Source organism: Myzus persicae, unplaced genomic scaffold (assembly GCF_001856785.1).
Source record: "Myzus persicae strain clone G006 unplaced genomic scaffold, MPER_G0061.0, whole genome shotgun sequence".
Lineage (NCBI taxonomy): Eukaryota > Metazoa > Arthropoda > Insecta > Hemiptera > Aphididae > Myzus > Myzus persicae.
The window spans coordinates 169,435-186,278 of NW_019103345.1; the positions used below are offsets into that span (position 1 = coordinate 169,435).

The 16,844-nt window shown below is 27.9% G+C and overlaps 1 protein-coding gene across 2 annotated transcripts; it reads right to left on the reverse strand.

The window, feature by feature from the left end:
- Window positions 1-1,006: 1,006 nt before the first annotated feature.
- On the reverse strand, window positions 1,007-14,513 carry LOC111034352 (facilitated trehalose transporter Tret1-like). Of its 2 annotated transcripts, XM_022315529.1 has the most exons (8): window positions 14,362-14,513; window positions 8,216-8,390; window positions 3,595-3,760; window positions 3,297-3,499; window positions 3,019-3,229; window positions 1,948-2,201; window positions 1,507-1,818; window positions 1,007-1,394 (listed from the first exon to the last, which is right to left on the reverse strand). In XM_022315529.1, exons 1-8 carry the CDS (start codon window positions 14,376-14,378, stop codon window positions 1,050-1,052), a joined length of 1,683 nt encoding a protein of 560 aa, XP_022171221.1. In that variant the 5' UTR covers window positions 14,379-14,513; the 3' UTR covers window positions 1,007-1,049. The 2 variants fall into 2 exon arrangements, with proteins under 2 accessions (XP_022171221.1, XP_022171222.1); XM_022315530.1 differs by lacking the exons at window positions 8,216-8,390; window positions 14,362-14,513 and having other exon boundaries at window positions 3,560-3,688.
- Between the last annotated feature and the right edge of the window lie 2,331 nt (window positions 14,514-16,844).

The window sequence follows — 16,844 nt, forward strand, 5'->3', positions numbered from 1 at the left end:
CCCAATCTAATAAGTAGGGCCTGGATTTTTATGCAAATGCATATTTTTCTGCATTTAACTTATAATAAATAATAATTCTGCTTAAGTATCTTGACGTTTCGTAACACGTAGATTTTGCTGTTAATTTTTTTTTTTGCATATTTTATAAATACTTAATTTAATATTTTAAATTTTCCTCAAAGTTTGATATAGGTACATGTCGATTGCCGACATTCCAGAAAAATATAATTCGACCGAATAAAACAAAATATTTGAAGTTGTCGACACATTTAACTCAAATGATGCAAAGTCTATTCAAAATGCAAAACAGTTATTCAATGATAGTTCGATCAAAAATGCACTTTCGATAATTCCATCAAATTTCCAACGCATAAAAGATTACCATGATGTGTCTAGAAAAATCGGATATTAATCTTGGAAAAAGTCTAAAATTGTTTCAAAATGTTGAAAATAAATTGAGTGAAGGAGGATGAGGTATTGAATCTTAGTAGATAGTATATCAAAATCTCCCTGCAGATTATCACAAATAAAAAAAATTTCTGAAATTATAAGAGCAGAAATACACGTATGCCACGTGATAATCGTAGAAGTTTTGTATTTGATAATTTAAAAGCACTTTTTTGTTACATCATGTTGGTACTCATTCAATAATTAATACACATTTTTATGCTATGTACACATTTTAAATACTGATATTTAAATTGTATTTTTTTTCATTTGATAGTAGATTTTATGGTTTTTTTTTTAAATTTTTGGTTTTTTCAACACATTATACATTTTTTTTGCATATTTTTAAATTTTCGAGTGAATAAATATCTGCATATTTAACACTAATTTTTGCATAAAAATCTGGGCCTTACTAACAAGCAATATATTGTTAGCCAAACAGCGCTAACGAAAATCACAAAGTTCATAAAAAATTAAATAATATATTAACCATAAATCATAATGTATATAAATAATAAATATAATGAACTATTATTGAAATAGTTAAGAAAACAAAGTTAAAAAAAAAAAATTTTTAAAAAATAACATATAGGCGATGACAATTATATGTGTGTTTCAGTATGATCTAGTTCTAAAGCGGGATTTGTTGCTGACCACATTTTTTTTTCTTTGATTTTATCACTCCTTTCAATTTTCATGACAAATGTTTTAGTTTTATCCGCAAAATGATTTTGAATGTCTTCTAAAGGTACACCTTCAGTTTCTGGCATCAAAGTATACAACATTAGACATCCAATGAGACTCACTATGGCGTATAAAAGGAATGTTCCAGATAAGTTAATACAATCAAGTACCATAAAATATGACTTATTTGCAATAAAAGAAAATATGTAGGAACTAGAGCCACTAGCACCACTGGCTTGTCCACGAATATTCGGTGGGTATACCTATAAACATATATTTTATTAGTTCAAGCGATTAAGTCGTATACTCGTATCACTATATACTTTATCATTTTAAATCTCTAATATTTGTAATAATAATCGAGTTTAATATTACCTCTCCGATTAACATCCATGGTAATAGTCTAATAGAAATATGTGTCATAAAAGCAGCTGTATTCAAAAACACTAACGGTATCCAAGTAACGTTATGAATTATTTCCTCATTGTATTGTTTTAAGAATACGTATGCTGACACAACGAAAAAACACAAAGATGATCCCAGCGTGGAAACAATTGCTAGAGGACGTTTACCAGTCCAGTGAATTAATAACAGGCCTAGAATGCCTCCCATCAATTGTAAAATTCCGAGAACTAATGTAGATGTATAACCATTGATCGGAGATCCCAACGTTTCAAAAATTTGAACCTGTTTTGTACACAATTCTTTGTTTAGAATATATTTTATGTACCTATATAAATTAGTTATAAGTATATTTTAATTCAATATATCAATAAATAATATACTTTTTATGTATTATATATTATTGAAACTTACTGCATAGACTTGCAATGTACTCGTTCCACCAAAGCTTCCAAAAAAGAAACTAGCTGTTATGATGAAGTAAGGTAGCAAAAATGTTCGTCTCAAATAAAACGAATAAAATTTTTTGTTTTTTTTCATTCTTACTTTCTCTTCATTTAATGCTATTGATTTACTTAACATCGATAGTTCATATTGTACTGCATCTGGTTGAACCCAACCACGAAGCCAACATAGAGACTTTTCGGCTTCAGCAATACGACCTTTGGCTAAATGGAATAAACATAATACATGTAATGAAAAAAATGAAAATTTCTATTAACATAAAAATTTAAACCAATTCAATCAAAAATAATATAGGTACATTTTAAAAATCTGCATTTTCTTATATACAGGGTGATTCACCAAGTATGCTCAACCTTTTTTTCTTTATTAATGCAGTTATGTAAAATCTGAATTTTGGAATTTTTGAATAAACTTAAAGATCATATTTTCAAATTCTTGAGATTTTTGTACTGATTAAGGAGTGCCCTGTGGAGTCTCCAGCTGATAACTTTTCTTAAACATTTGACGTATCAAATTCAAAATTCTTATGAGTAGTTTTTAGTTATTTAACTTTATATTATAATTTTAGAAGGTCCATGGTTTTGGGTTTATAAGGTATAGAGACTATGGTGTTTTGAAAACATTAGTCATTAATATTATAATCTGTCGACATTGATAATGTGTAAAAATGACCAAGTATAATCAATAGTCACTAGTTTCAATACTACGTCTATTTTATATTTTTTAAACCATTTTTAAGGACTATTTTCTTAGTACAAACATTTTAACAACTAAGAAACTGCCCATTCGATTTTTTTAGCTATAGGTACATCAACATTTTCAAAAAAATTATCTACTCAATAATTTAAAAGGGGGGTTTTCATTTGAAAAACAGATGTTTGTACCACCACAGGACATTTCTTAAGTAGTACAAAAAAATTCAAGAATTCGAATAAATTCATTACTATGGGAAAAATTAGGGTCGAGCATGCTTGGCGAATCACTCTGTATATATATATAAAGTATTTTATGGTATCTTACTTATAAGCCAATGAGGACTTTCTGGTATAAATAATAATGAAATAAACGCCACTACGGGTACAATAGTATTGAAAAGTACAATTTTTCTCCAGTGAAAAAAGTTTCCTAAGATAAATTGCGATATAGATCCAAGTATAACTGTAGTCGATGACAGAGCAGCAAGCACACCTCGGATATGAGGTTCAGTAATTTCAGCAACGTAAGTCAACACCTGCGGGAAATTAATTAGTTGTATTGTAACAGAAAATTCACATTATTGTGAATAACTTTTTACTAACCGGAGCTTCTAGCAAACCACCACACAAACCACACAGAGCTAAAGCTAAATAGAGCTGAGTTACTGTTGAAGCATAATGAAATAACAACCAAGCTAGAATGAATGGCAATGTAAGCGCAATCATGCTTGGTTTTCGTCCAAAAGGTTGAGTGATAGTTCCAGATATCATACATCCGAGTGGAACACATATTAGATTTATGCTACCTAGAAACATTTTAACAAAAATTGTATTAAGACGCATCTATTTCAAGAGCTTCAACGTACTAATATATAGGTAAGTAATAACAGTCTCTACTAACTGAACCATGATATTTGTTCTTTGTTCAATTGGAGCAAATCGTCATATCTTACACTAGTGATATTCGATACTGAATTAGAATATAATGCTGGAATAGCTATTGTTGGTAGTCCTAAAGTCATTCCATATGTTAAGAGCAAACAGTTCTTAGCTGATACAGCTAATATCTAAAAAAAAAAAAATACTTATTTCGTAGGTATTCAAACATTCTTGAACTCTAAGATTTAAACTTGTTTGGAATGTAACTTATTCGTAAAGGTCTTGCTATGTTAACAGAAACATTTTTGAGCCAATGTTTATGATATCTACTTAAATAAGAAATTCCGAATATCCGATAAAAAAAATTAATATTTCTTAAATTACTCATTTAAAAACCTATAGTTTATATTTACAAATGTTACTTTGGTTATGAGAAGAGCGATTGTTTTAAAATGACGAGTGGTTATATTTATGTGAATTCGTGTACACGAAAAAAATGTCACCCCCTATAGTTGAACCCCCAAATACCTCCACTGTCAACATGCCTATAATATATAAACATTGGTTTTAAAAATGTGTCTTTACTAATATGGCCGTGGCATTTACCATTGACATAACACAAGCAATCATTTTTCATTGGTTGTTGATTTTCATTTTAGTATGGAATTATAGGTACCATCCAAATTACCAACTCGTAGAGTTCTATTTTTGCTCTATCACTTACTGAAAATATATGAAATACCTATACTAATATTCAATTCGATGTACCGTTTAGGCTGCCTATGAAAAAATAAACACTTCAAAAAGGCCAAAAGTCAGACAAAACTATTTGATTTGGTTTTGATGGATTCAAATATTGAAAATACTCAAAAAATGAAAAATATTTGACTTTACTAAAGAATGGTTATTTTGTTATAACAAAATTCGATTGTGTTGTAAATTCTACATAAGTGGTTATCTACTTTCTCACCTTTTTTAATATTAACTCACGTTTATTACTCACTAGTCACTTAATTCTACAATTTATTTGTAAAGGTTAATCACTCTACTTATCTGCTTATACTACATATGTTATTATTTTTTGTAAAAAATTTGATTAGTGTTTTCATTGCGATAGGCCACATTCAGATTCAAATAAATCGATGTACAATAATGTCCACAGGCATATCGCTTAAATCACTCAAATAATTTGTACATGAAAAATAAATACCTACTACAATGTATTGACTATTAATAGTTATTAAACTATGACATAATTATATTGACATTAACGCATTATATATTTATATAGCTTTAACAATACCTATAATTCCGTTGCCAGAAACAACAGTGAAAAACTAATATCAGAACACATCAAACAGATCACCACAAAATGCGAATTAGACTTTTCAAATATGATAAAAAACTTAATTATACAAGCACCCCTATGGTCTACCAAAATCGACATAAACGTAGAACTTGCGGAAAACAAAAAAAAAGAAACTTCGCGTAACATTATACTGACGCTTCGAAGAGTGAACAAGGAGTAGATATAGCTATTATTATCGATAAAAAAATATCAACATATAAACTACAAAATAACTGTTCAAAATATACTGCTGAAGCCATCGCCATACTATCAGCACTAAAACTTATTGAAAATGAAACTCATCAGTATTGACAGTATTACAATATATTCACAGACTCCTTAAGTACCATCAACTCCATCCAAAATACATCTCATACAAACGACATTGCCACCACCATCATAAACCAAGTAGAAAAATTAAAAAACCTAAACAAAATTATTAAATTCATATGGACACCAGGTCACAGTAAAATAAACGGGAACGAACTAGCAGACGAACAAGCAAAAAATGCAACATTATCTGAAGCCCCCAAACAAAAATTCAACACAATAAATCATATAAATATTTTAACACGGGACATATGCAGAACTACTGGGTAAACCAAAAAAACAAACTACGTGAAATAAAACAAAATATAAATCCCTGGCCACGAACAAAAACAACCAGAAAAACAGAAATAATAATAACCCGACTAAGAATCGATCACACCCTCCTCATCAGTCCCGCAACTTCATAATGAGGGGCCCGTGTGCGATATTTTTGTTAGCCCCCTCCCTGAATTAATTTTACTGTGAGTATTACGATCTATAAGTGCCAACGTTTTTAGGTTTTGTGTATACGTGCATATATATATATTATATATATATATGTATTTTTTTTTTGTTCATACGTTTTATTCAATCTGTTCCAAAGGGAACAATAAGAATAAGTAATGTCATAGAATAAGCTAATATTAATAAAAATAAAAAGGCAGACTAAACAAATTTCAGAGACCTCCCAGTACTATATACCTATAAATGGTTTGTACGTCGACGCTCGTCAACCGTCGTCGTTTTCTGCTATCAGCCTGTTGTTCTTCCGACAATTCGACAAACAACGACCCATAGATGCGATGAAAATAGATCTCGTGAAAAAATTGATAGTACTTAAAATGTTAGAAACGTTGACACTTGAATACTCGATAGGTACCAACCTTTTTCTAAACCTACCAATTACCATCCTATTTTAACATACTTATTACTTAATCTGATATTAGCATACCTACAACTATAATAATGTTTCAACTTAAAAAAAAAGTATTGTGAATAATTAAGTTTTGAGTTTTAAGACAATTTCAGTGTTAGCTCCAGATTGGCCCCCCAAATGTATGTAAGCCTTGAGGCCCGTCTGCGGAACGACCCTCACTATTAAACACTTGCTGACCGAGTGCAGATCCAACGAGGAAGAACGAAAAAAGTACAACATACCATTGAACCTGTACGAAATTATCGGTCCCGACTCCCGACTGCCTACCAGAAGACATTATATCGTTCCTCAATGCATTAAAATTAGACAAAAACATATAATAATCAAATAGAATAAGTCACTAATTTTGTATAAACTGTTCTTTTTTTATCTCTCCTATTCTAAGCATATATTTATAAGTATATAATTGTATAAAACTCACAAGCTAATGGTCTATGCTGCCGAAGCTGTAATGATCAATAAAAAAAAATTCCGTTTCCCTCGTAAATTAGAATTTGACAGCGGACAATAGGATACGCAGATCATACAAAAGAAATGTCATTTTTGAAACTCAAAAATCTTAATCTTATTATGATACTTCCAAGTTCCCATCTCTTTTACTTAACGTTGATAAGTAAGATATAATTGCTTAATATTAATCTATACTTAATGTCTTAACATACCTTTTCTTTTTTCTTTTTTTTTTCTCTCTTTTTATCATAAATGTAATTTAGTTTAATTTTTCTGTCAAATATATCATTGTAACTATTGAAATTATGCAATTTGAAAAATATTTTCCAAATGGTTTCTAACCCGTTCACTATTAATACCCGTATCATAGGCCTGCGCACGGGAGGTGCTGAGTGTGCTGGGGCACCAACAGCAAAAGCATAGGGTACGTGTATTTTAACTAATGTTATTAAAATAAACGGTATGTTTCGTGAAAAAAAAAATAGTAAAACATAAAATATTTTCAATTTGCATGCAATTATAACTTATTATGATTATATTATTTAACAGCTTTAGATGTTATTGACTATACAACAGTACAAATAATAAACAAACATTGAAATTGTCTTAAAAATTTATATTAGATCCATGGGAATATAATATAACTTCAAACTTGGTACTAGTAATATTATGTACCAATGATTAATATGTAGGTACCTACTTGTCCTGTTAAGAAAGGGCCTAAAAATATTATTGGAACCTCCCGAAATTCAGGTCTGCGCACGCCTATGGCTACATAGTCCCCAATATTATAACTTTTTCATACTATTTTATTGTTAAATACTTAAATGTAAATATAAAATGAGTAATCAATTATTATTTATTATTATTTATTATTATATAGCTACGTAGTGAATTGTTATTTATCTTCTCGAGTTTAAAGTAACTATACTATAATATTACGTTGTTTATTTGTATTCACTTTAATTGTAAACAAATTTATACACCTACTCATATAGTTTTATTATAATTATAATTTCCAAGGTCTTACAAGGTAAAAATTCCGGAAAATGTATCTTCAATACCGTGATTCTATTGTATTAATTTAAATACAGGATGAGTCCTATGACCTTCAACTTCCATCATACCTAAATAATAGTTTTTTAGAATAATTTGAATCAAGTTTATTTTATTCTCTTTGTATATTTATACAGTATATACAGTTTAAAATTATTTAAAATGGATATTAATAATAAAAAGCGGCGAACTCGCCCTACATGTATATAGTAGACTTGAGTGTACCGCGATAATCGTCACTGAGTAGGACTTTATAATGGATCTATTAAATTTGAATTGAATGATATTGGTTTTCAAGATTCTGGTATCAAAATTGAACATTTCATAAATATTTCCTATGTTTCGTCAACGTTTATAATATATAAAAATAAGAATCCAAATATTAAAACCGTTTTTTAATCCAGTCACTACATTTATTATATTGCAGCGTTATTGTTAGAATTATTATTAGTTTATATAAAAATATATTTATTTGAATTAAAATAATAATATAATAATATATGCTCTGATTTAATAAACTCGAAAAACCAATAACTACTGTACCTGTGGTAAAGCATTTTTGAATGTTTTCCTCGATTTAGTTTTGAATACATTATTATCATTATTATTATTGTTATTCTGACTTGTAGGTTCTTTAATTGGAGCAACGTGGCCGTTAGTGGATATAGAAGAATGATTGTTTGGCAAATCACTTATTAATACTGGTTCGGTTCTCTCTCTGAAATAAAAAAATTAATAACGAAACCCATTATTATACATACGTCAACGACTTATAAGTTATATTTATCATTTAATATTTTAGCAGTATAAATAGCTTACCTATAGGTACCTATTTAAATAATAATAATAACAAAATAAATATTTGTTTTATGAGAGGGAAGCCTAGGAAACATAGGTCATTGGATGTGGGGTGTTAAGGTAGGGAATTTTTTTTAGAAGGTATTTTTTGAGTTGGTATAGGATTGTAAGTTGTAATACATGGTATTGTGTGTGTATGTGTGACATATTTCACCCCCTAAAAACCCCTGTTGTCACGCGTCCGGGAGCTAGGAACGCAGGACGCAGCGTAGTTTCAGCAATCTCATGTGATTACGGTCAGCCACTGCACCACACCATGGCACATAAACTATTTTATTAAATCGTGTTATAACTTTATCTTTATGTGTATGAATATATATATATATATTATAGTATAATATATAGCCGCTTATAGGTGCCACTTTCATAAAGGTAGCTTACCTATAATTTTTGTGGACTTAGGAATAGAAGTTATAAGCTCTACTTTCTCTTGAATGTACTATGTACTTATACACATTATTTTCATTCATAAGGAGAAATGCAAATGATAAGGTATTTAATTTGATTAATTTTTACTCAATAATTAATAATTTTCCCTTTCATCGTTAAGAAGTTGAACTGTAAGACTTCGAAACTTCATTTTACCTTAAAAACCATACATAGGATAGGAACCTAGGAAATGGGAGTGGAATTGACTGATACATTCCAATCCTGTATTACAATAGTAATGGTATTTGCACAGCTTTTAAAGTGTACACTCAATAGTTTTAAAAACTATAAAACAGTAAATAATAACTAGGTACCTAATTATTTATATTCTTATTATATTCAATTTTATAAATGTTATATATATATTATACATTTAAACTCAACATATAGGTAATATATGCCATCATAGGCTGTGTCATCAATCATCCTTCTATTTAACTCACAAAGTCACAAACCTATTGGTCGTACGCAGTAGCCGAAAGTCCTCAAAGATTTGTGATAAATTACTAATTGAATAACTGATAAGAAAAACGTTATTAATTTGGTATATTAGGTATAAGCCCAAGAGTTAACTAAAAACTTTAATTGCGATTAGTGATCACTATTTTTAAAAGTGCTTATGCCCATATTCCATAGGTACTTTCTACTTTTCAAAGGTTAATCCTAAAATATTTAGCTGTTTCGCCATAGTTCATATTATTATGATAATTTTTAATTTTTAATTCACTAACAATAAGATGCAAAGATTGAAATGGTACTTATATTATTTTAGAAATTTAATTTTGTTCGTGGAAAAATGATTATCATGCAGATTATGTTATTGTATGAGAGATGTTAAGGTCAATGTGGGGCGAGTCTTAAATTTAGCACGTCATTGGCAATACGTGAACAACGCCTGTCGTTTGTTGTACCTATACTTCGATGGGCTCAAATTAAAAATTATTCTATTAGAAAGCTTATAGACAAACCGGTTTTGTTAGAAATGTACCTTTAACAACACGTAATCTTAAGTATTAAATAGTGATGTATAATTACAATATGCCGTTACAAACTCGTTAGGTTGATCATATAAGTTGAAGCCATTGGGTGTGAATTTGTTATCAATAAGAACTTTAAAAATGTAGAAACACAGATATTTTTACAACTATAATAATATTATCATTCTACTGAATACTGAATAGTATATTAATATAGAAGACTATACTCTTCAAAGCCTTGATTCATAATTTCATGCTTAGAATGTAAACTTGGAACGAATCTCAAACAATCGAAATGTATCTATATAATAGGTACCTACCTATACCTACTTATATTATTATTTATTATATTACGACTGCCAGAGAAACTGTTTAGTCAACACAGTTAAAGACTTAAAGTTGACATGCAAACAACTATTTTCTATTTAATTATGTAGAATATAATAGGCATTATATTATAGTCATATAGACTTCATAGAAATAAAGAAAATGAAAGTCACAACCACGAATAGTAAGGTTATGTATAAATTATTATGTTAATGATTTAGTGTCGGCATTTAACTATATTATTGTAAATATTTAAGTTTACAATGGTAAAATTATACAAAATATTTTTTAAAAAAATATCATCGAATCGCCATAATCGATGAATACTTGTAAAAGATTTTTACCAAAAGCTAACATTAGACAATAGAAATTATTTATGAATTTACATTTTAATTTTAATTTTTTTTTAAATATTTTATTTCATGATAATTAAGTTACTCTGAAATCACATATAATATTAAAACCAAAAACAAAGTTTAAGTTAGGAGTCATTAGTCAGTTTTGCCAGGAAATGGACGGTGGTGCTATATTAATAGGGTTCTGGTTGATGATGATGAAAACGTTTTTTTTAGATTTATTTTAAGGGACACTAAAATTTTCCTGGGTACACAATTTTTGTTGTTTTGTTGATATAGGAAATCATTATTCAAATAGCAATAGTATTAGTGAGAATTATATGATTGTCATTGACCCAATAATTAATCACAGGTAACAGCAAACAGCAGTGGCGCCAATGCGGAAAAATATTACTGGGGGAACTCTTCAATCCCTGATATTTTTAAAGACTTAGCATAGTGTACTCAAAGCTGTGTTCTAACTAATTAGAAAATTAAAATTAAGCAACTTTGTAACATAACTAGTTAAATTGAATGTGTAAAATAATCTAATTTAACTAGTGAAAAATAATAAGTAACTGTTTTTTTTTAAAAAATTTTTTTCGTTCCGAAAATCCAAATATTCCATAAAACTGCTTAGGGCCAGATATTGTCTAGTAAATATAGCCATGTTCATAATTTATTAAGAGCCAATACTAAATATTTTCAATTTTATGACAAAAACATTTTTCTTGTTATATTGTTTCTTATTAATAATACGATGGGTACATCTATTTCTAGTAATACATGATAACCATGACGCCTTTGATTATAACTGCCAATAGATATTAGATATGCAATATATTAATATATTATACGAATATAGTATCATACTGTTTGTAAATGTCTTATTCTGTTATACATTCTGTGTTCTGATGAATGAAATTCCAATTCGTTTCCAAAAAAATAGGGGTTATTAGTTATTACCCACATACTTAAAAGTTGAAACATTTGATAAAATTTCCAGTTATGAATAATTTAAGTTAGATACCGCGACACCGAGTAATTAATTTATGTAATACTTAACATATTTTGAACAAACCGATTTTAAATTATATTTTAAACTATAAAAAAACTAACTTCTTACTTCTACTCTAATTTCAGTTGCTATTTTCACCAAACTAACTTCTACTAAGTAAGCCAGAAATTTGGAAATTTTTAGAAACTAACCTCTATTCTAACTTAGTTGTTGAATTACAGTAACTTAACTTGAACGAGTTAAAAAAATTGCTTACTTGACCAGCTTTGGCCAGCATAGAACTATAGGAGAGAGTCAGTATTGACTATTGATTATTAATTATGTATACATTTAATATATTATATTATTTAAAATAGTATCTTGTTGAGATTTTGGAGACCTTAGCCCCCAAACCCCCACTCCCTATTTTAGTTGTTGGATAACAGATCCACGAAGTATTAAATATTACATATTATACTAACAATATTTCTTTAAGCATCGTCATTTATTTTAATACTCAGAATTTTATGAATTACTATAGTAGATAATTTTACATTTGATGAAAAGTTTAATAGTGCCGTAGTCCATGTTTATATAATATATGGTAGTTAAAACATCTATTTCATTCGAAGAATCGTGGTCCTCAAACAGTAAACACTAAAAATTAGATAGTGATTAATGACTAATTAGGAAAATTAGGTGGTAATAATCAATTAAAGTAAATATCTTTACGTATTTATACTACTAGTAAACTTTAACTTTAACTAATAACAATGTAGGTAATACATATTTTACAGTCGCTAAGTGTCTAAATCTGCTGTCACAGGATAAGTCTAAGTATGTCGAGAGGTATTCCAAATGACAATAACATATTTACAAAAAAAAAAAAAATAGTATTAATAGAATAATGAACATCTGATATATCAGATGTTCATTATTATATAACTGTGGTGATTACTGAATATAAGTTATCTGTTGTATTTCAATTTAAAGATATTTGAATAACTGACAACGGAAGTGGAGCCGTCACTTATCGGAATTAAAACGTCCAAGCTCTTCAAATTAAATTTAACGAGCTCGTGCAAATGGAATTTTGGGTATAATAAAAAAGAAAATTTAAGTTGGATTTCATTGATTTGCATGGATATTTATTCAAAAAGTTCACGTAAGAATTTAAAATGAAAAAAAAAATGAAAAAATGAGTTAAATTAGCTTTAAGCCGGGCATACTGTGTTCAGTTCGAACTGTATAATATCCAGCCTATTATTAACTATCATGCCATCAATATTCAATGTTGATTTAAATTTTTAAGAATCCGTGATATTTTTTATCTTTTTCTTACTTTTTAAAGTTTATTTAAAGTTAAATACATGAATCATTCTGTATAATATATTGTCTCGAGAATTGTATCGTGTATAGTACTATAGTGTATACTAATCAAATGTACTAAAATCACTATTATAATACTACCAAATCCAATCTAATCTTCTATGGGTAATGCCGAAACGTATTCATAAAATAATTAAATTATCATTATACCTATTATATTTTTAGACTTATTTTTTTATAAAGGTTTGTGTTACATATTTTAGTCTCCACTGTTAAAATATTAAATTTGATAACATAATATTGGTATAATAGGTCACAATAATTAGTCTTCATACCTGCCTATACATATTATGCATGGCTGGCCAGGCACCTACCGGGTATATAAAATTACTGTTTACATTTGTATGTTACATATTTATTATAATTTATGACATAAATTACTTAATGTCACTTAATATTAATTCTATAAAACTCAGACATATTTTATTTGTTTTTTTCTTTTTACATTACTTCATTAAAAAAATAAAAGCATCAAGATATTTATAGTTTAGATCCGTCGATCCGCGAAGTAATAGACCACATTTTCTGGGTTAGGTCACTCCGTCCATCAAAACTTTAAGTAATTATTTGGTACCTATAACCTATTATACCTTATAACAATTAATTAGAAACACTTCTTCGAAATTCAATGTTCATACATAAAAACTCTCAGAAAAACATTCGATAACATTCGGTATATGAAGTTAAAATGGTATTTGACTATTCAAAGAAGTAAAAAACTTAAAAAATGGTGTTGTTAAATATATTATTTTCAAAATGTTTGTTTCGTAAAGACTTTAAATTAAGTAAAAAAAATATTTTTAAAAACGTTAATCGTTTTCAAGATAACGAGTGTTCACTTTTAACATAATTATCCCATATACATAGGTACCATTATATGATTTGATAAATATAGTATCTTGGTAAAAATACGTTTGAGTGTAATATTGTTGGTAGGATAGAACATAGAATTCATGTTAAATTACATGTTAATTTGACATATACCTACTAATTATTTTTGTTAATCGCATGGAGATATGTCTTGACAGTTGACACTATAAAGAAATACGTATTTTTCATAATATAGGAATCAGCAAAGTATAACACCGTATTCTTAATTAATGACAATACTTATTTTATGCATACATTACATATATGTACTAGAATTATTTAGTAATTTGAACGATAATATGTATAATATATATACTATAATATATATTATCTAACATTTAATCATATATATATACATTATACAAAAAAAAACAATTGTACTATTGTACCTATTGTACTTAAAATGTGTAATTATATATTGTAGTGTACTATATTATACTATATTATAGTATATATATTATAAATCTACTATTAATTTGTAAATATAATATTATATAATATGTATACCTAGTATCCTGGTTCATGTTTTTCAAGATGTTCACATTAATATTATAAATATTTATTTTCAATTATAAAAAATAATACTAAAAAAATATTAGAAACATTTACACAACCGCACTGAAAATGTTAACGGCGTATACTGACCATATGCAATACCAACCTGCATGGTACCTACCTACCTCTTGATAATTTAGTAGGTACCTATATTACACTATAACCTACCTACTACACCTACCAACTACAGCTTTCTATCATCAGTGATCGGTCTCTGTTTAGTTTAAGAAAAATCTCGAATAACTGTAAAACAATATTGGCAAGACTCTTAGACAACACAACATTATAACACATACAGAGTGTGTGCCTATAACTAATGTTAATGATACTATAATAGTTGTACAATTGTGCATAGAATATGTTGTACAATGTAGGATGTACCTACACATTTTTAACTTTTTAAGTGAAAAACATTAGCATGATATTATCATGATGTAGTCGTGTAGGTATTACAATTAAGTAATAAATGTACTATTATTTACAATAACTGTTAATGAAAATAAATGAATTTAGATTATATAAAATTATAATCAATTTGAAGCATAATAAAGTAATATAATATGAAATAATAGCAAAATATTTGAATGAAAAATTATGTAAAATAGCTACAATAGTCGCTAATTTTGATAAGTATTAATATTCAGCGACGTATAAGGATAATATAGTTTATGGTCAAGTGAACTGAATTCAAGAGCCTTACAAAAGGGACCCCAACAATTATTGACTGATCGCATCGCTTTCCATTTATAAAATCATTGTATACCTACTTGAATATTCTGACTATCATATTAAAAAAAAAATTATTATGTAACAGTATGGACATTTAATCACAATACAATAATGCAATGGACCTTTGACTAGGTCGTCAGTACAATGTACATTTCTTAAACTTCTTTCTTGGCAAACAAAAAGTGTATGATATACTGTTATTAAATTCGATTGTTGATTGTTTTTTCTTTAATATATATGGAAACGAATAGGAGTTTAGGTTGTACTTAATGCAAAAATATTGTTTATATTTTAGATTCTGAGTGGAGAGATGAATGTATTGATTTTACAATGATGTGTGATTTTTTTTTTCGTGTCTATCATCACGGTTTGGGGCAGTAAAAGTGCATCAATTTTCTTCAATAGCAACTTTTCTGGTAGAAAAGTGAACCTAGTTGGTGCAATGGGAGCCGGGAGGTCAACATTTAAAATTCACAATAGTTTTCAAAAGCGACAGGAAATACTTGAATTTTTACACAAAAACAGTTTTCGAAAAAATAAATTTTGGTTTTTAGTGTAGGTAACTCCAAAAAAATGACCATAGATACATGAACATTTCACTGAATATTTGTGTTAACATTTTTCGAAATATTTTGACTTATGTTGTACTATTTATAGGCCACAATTTTCGATTTTTTTTTGCTGACTATATTAATGTCGATAAAAAATTTTCGCTGTCAAAAAAATTTAAAATGTAATGCAAGGTTCCTCCTCAGTTGTTGTTAGAGGAAATTAAAAAAAAGTTAGAGCGTAAATCTACGATGATTTCTTATGAGCGTTTGATATTAGAATTTTGTCAGAATTCGTAAAAATCATGAAAATTTGCAAATTATTTTGAGTTAGACTGTCATAAAAATTGTTCTATTTATATCTATCATTTTAAAATTCAATACTACATTCCTTAGAAACTTTTCCACCTTTATAAAAATAAAAAATTCTACCGGAAAGTCAACTTAAATTTGTATGAGCATTTGAAGTTTAAATTTGTACAACATTGGATACCTATTCATTCATTTTCTTATTTCGTTGTATAATTCGAAAACAAATGACTGCAGGTTAGGTACTTGAAATTTACAATGTTTGTTTATTTTATTAATTCATATACTCGACGAAATTTTCAAAATATTCTGACTAGTTTTGAGCTACCTACAATTTCCAATTTTCAATTGTTTTATAAATATCAATAAAATTGTACTTGTCGGATCAAAAAGCGTGAACATTTTATACAAGGCTACTAATATGTTGTCGCAATATAAGTTGAAAAATATTAAAAACTCATCATGGCATGATTTTTTTTTAGAAGGAAGTTTAAATTTTGACAAGATTTATATCATTTCACAGTTTTTTATAGTTGTTTCATGTTCAAATGTAGACAAAATTACATATTAAATAGTGAAGATTTATAAATGGATTAATCCATGATTAATCCTTTTTAATCCCGTATAAAACCGGGACAACGCTCTCTAATTATTAAATTTGATTATTTTTACAAGTATGCAAGGTTATACTATATAGGCTTACATACTGTCTCCGCTCAGAACCATTTTTTGTTATGAACAATGATTTATCATTGAATTCAAATTTAACACATCTAATACAATGACGTAGGTACTCAACAATAACTGTATAGAAGTGTACCCAATTAGCCACTTTTTCTTTATTTAATC

What these genes read in the sequence shown, in the direction of transcription:
- LOC111034352 (XM_022315529.1), bottom strand. An exon ending in AGAACAAATATCATGGTTCA is followed by an intron (nt 3,500 to 3,594) that starts GTTAGTAGAGAC and finishes AAATGTTTCTAG; the next exon opens with GTAGCATAAATCTAATATGT. An exon ending in GTACATTGCAAGTCTATGCA is followed by an intron (nt 1,819 to 1,947) that starts GTAAGTTTCAAT and finishes TGTACAAAACAG; the next exon opens with GTTCAAATTTTTGAAACGTT.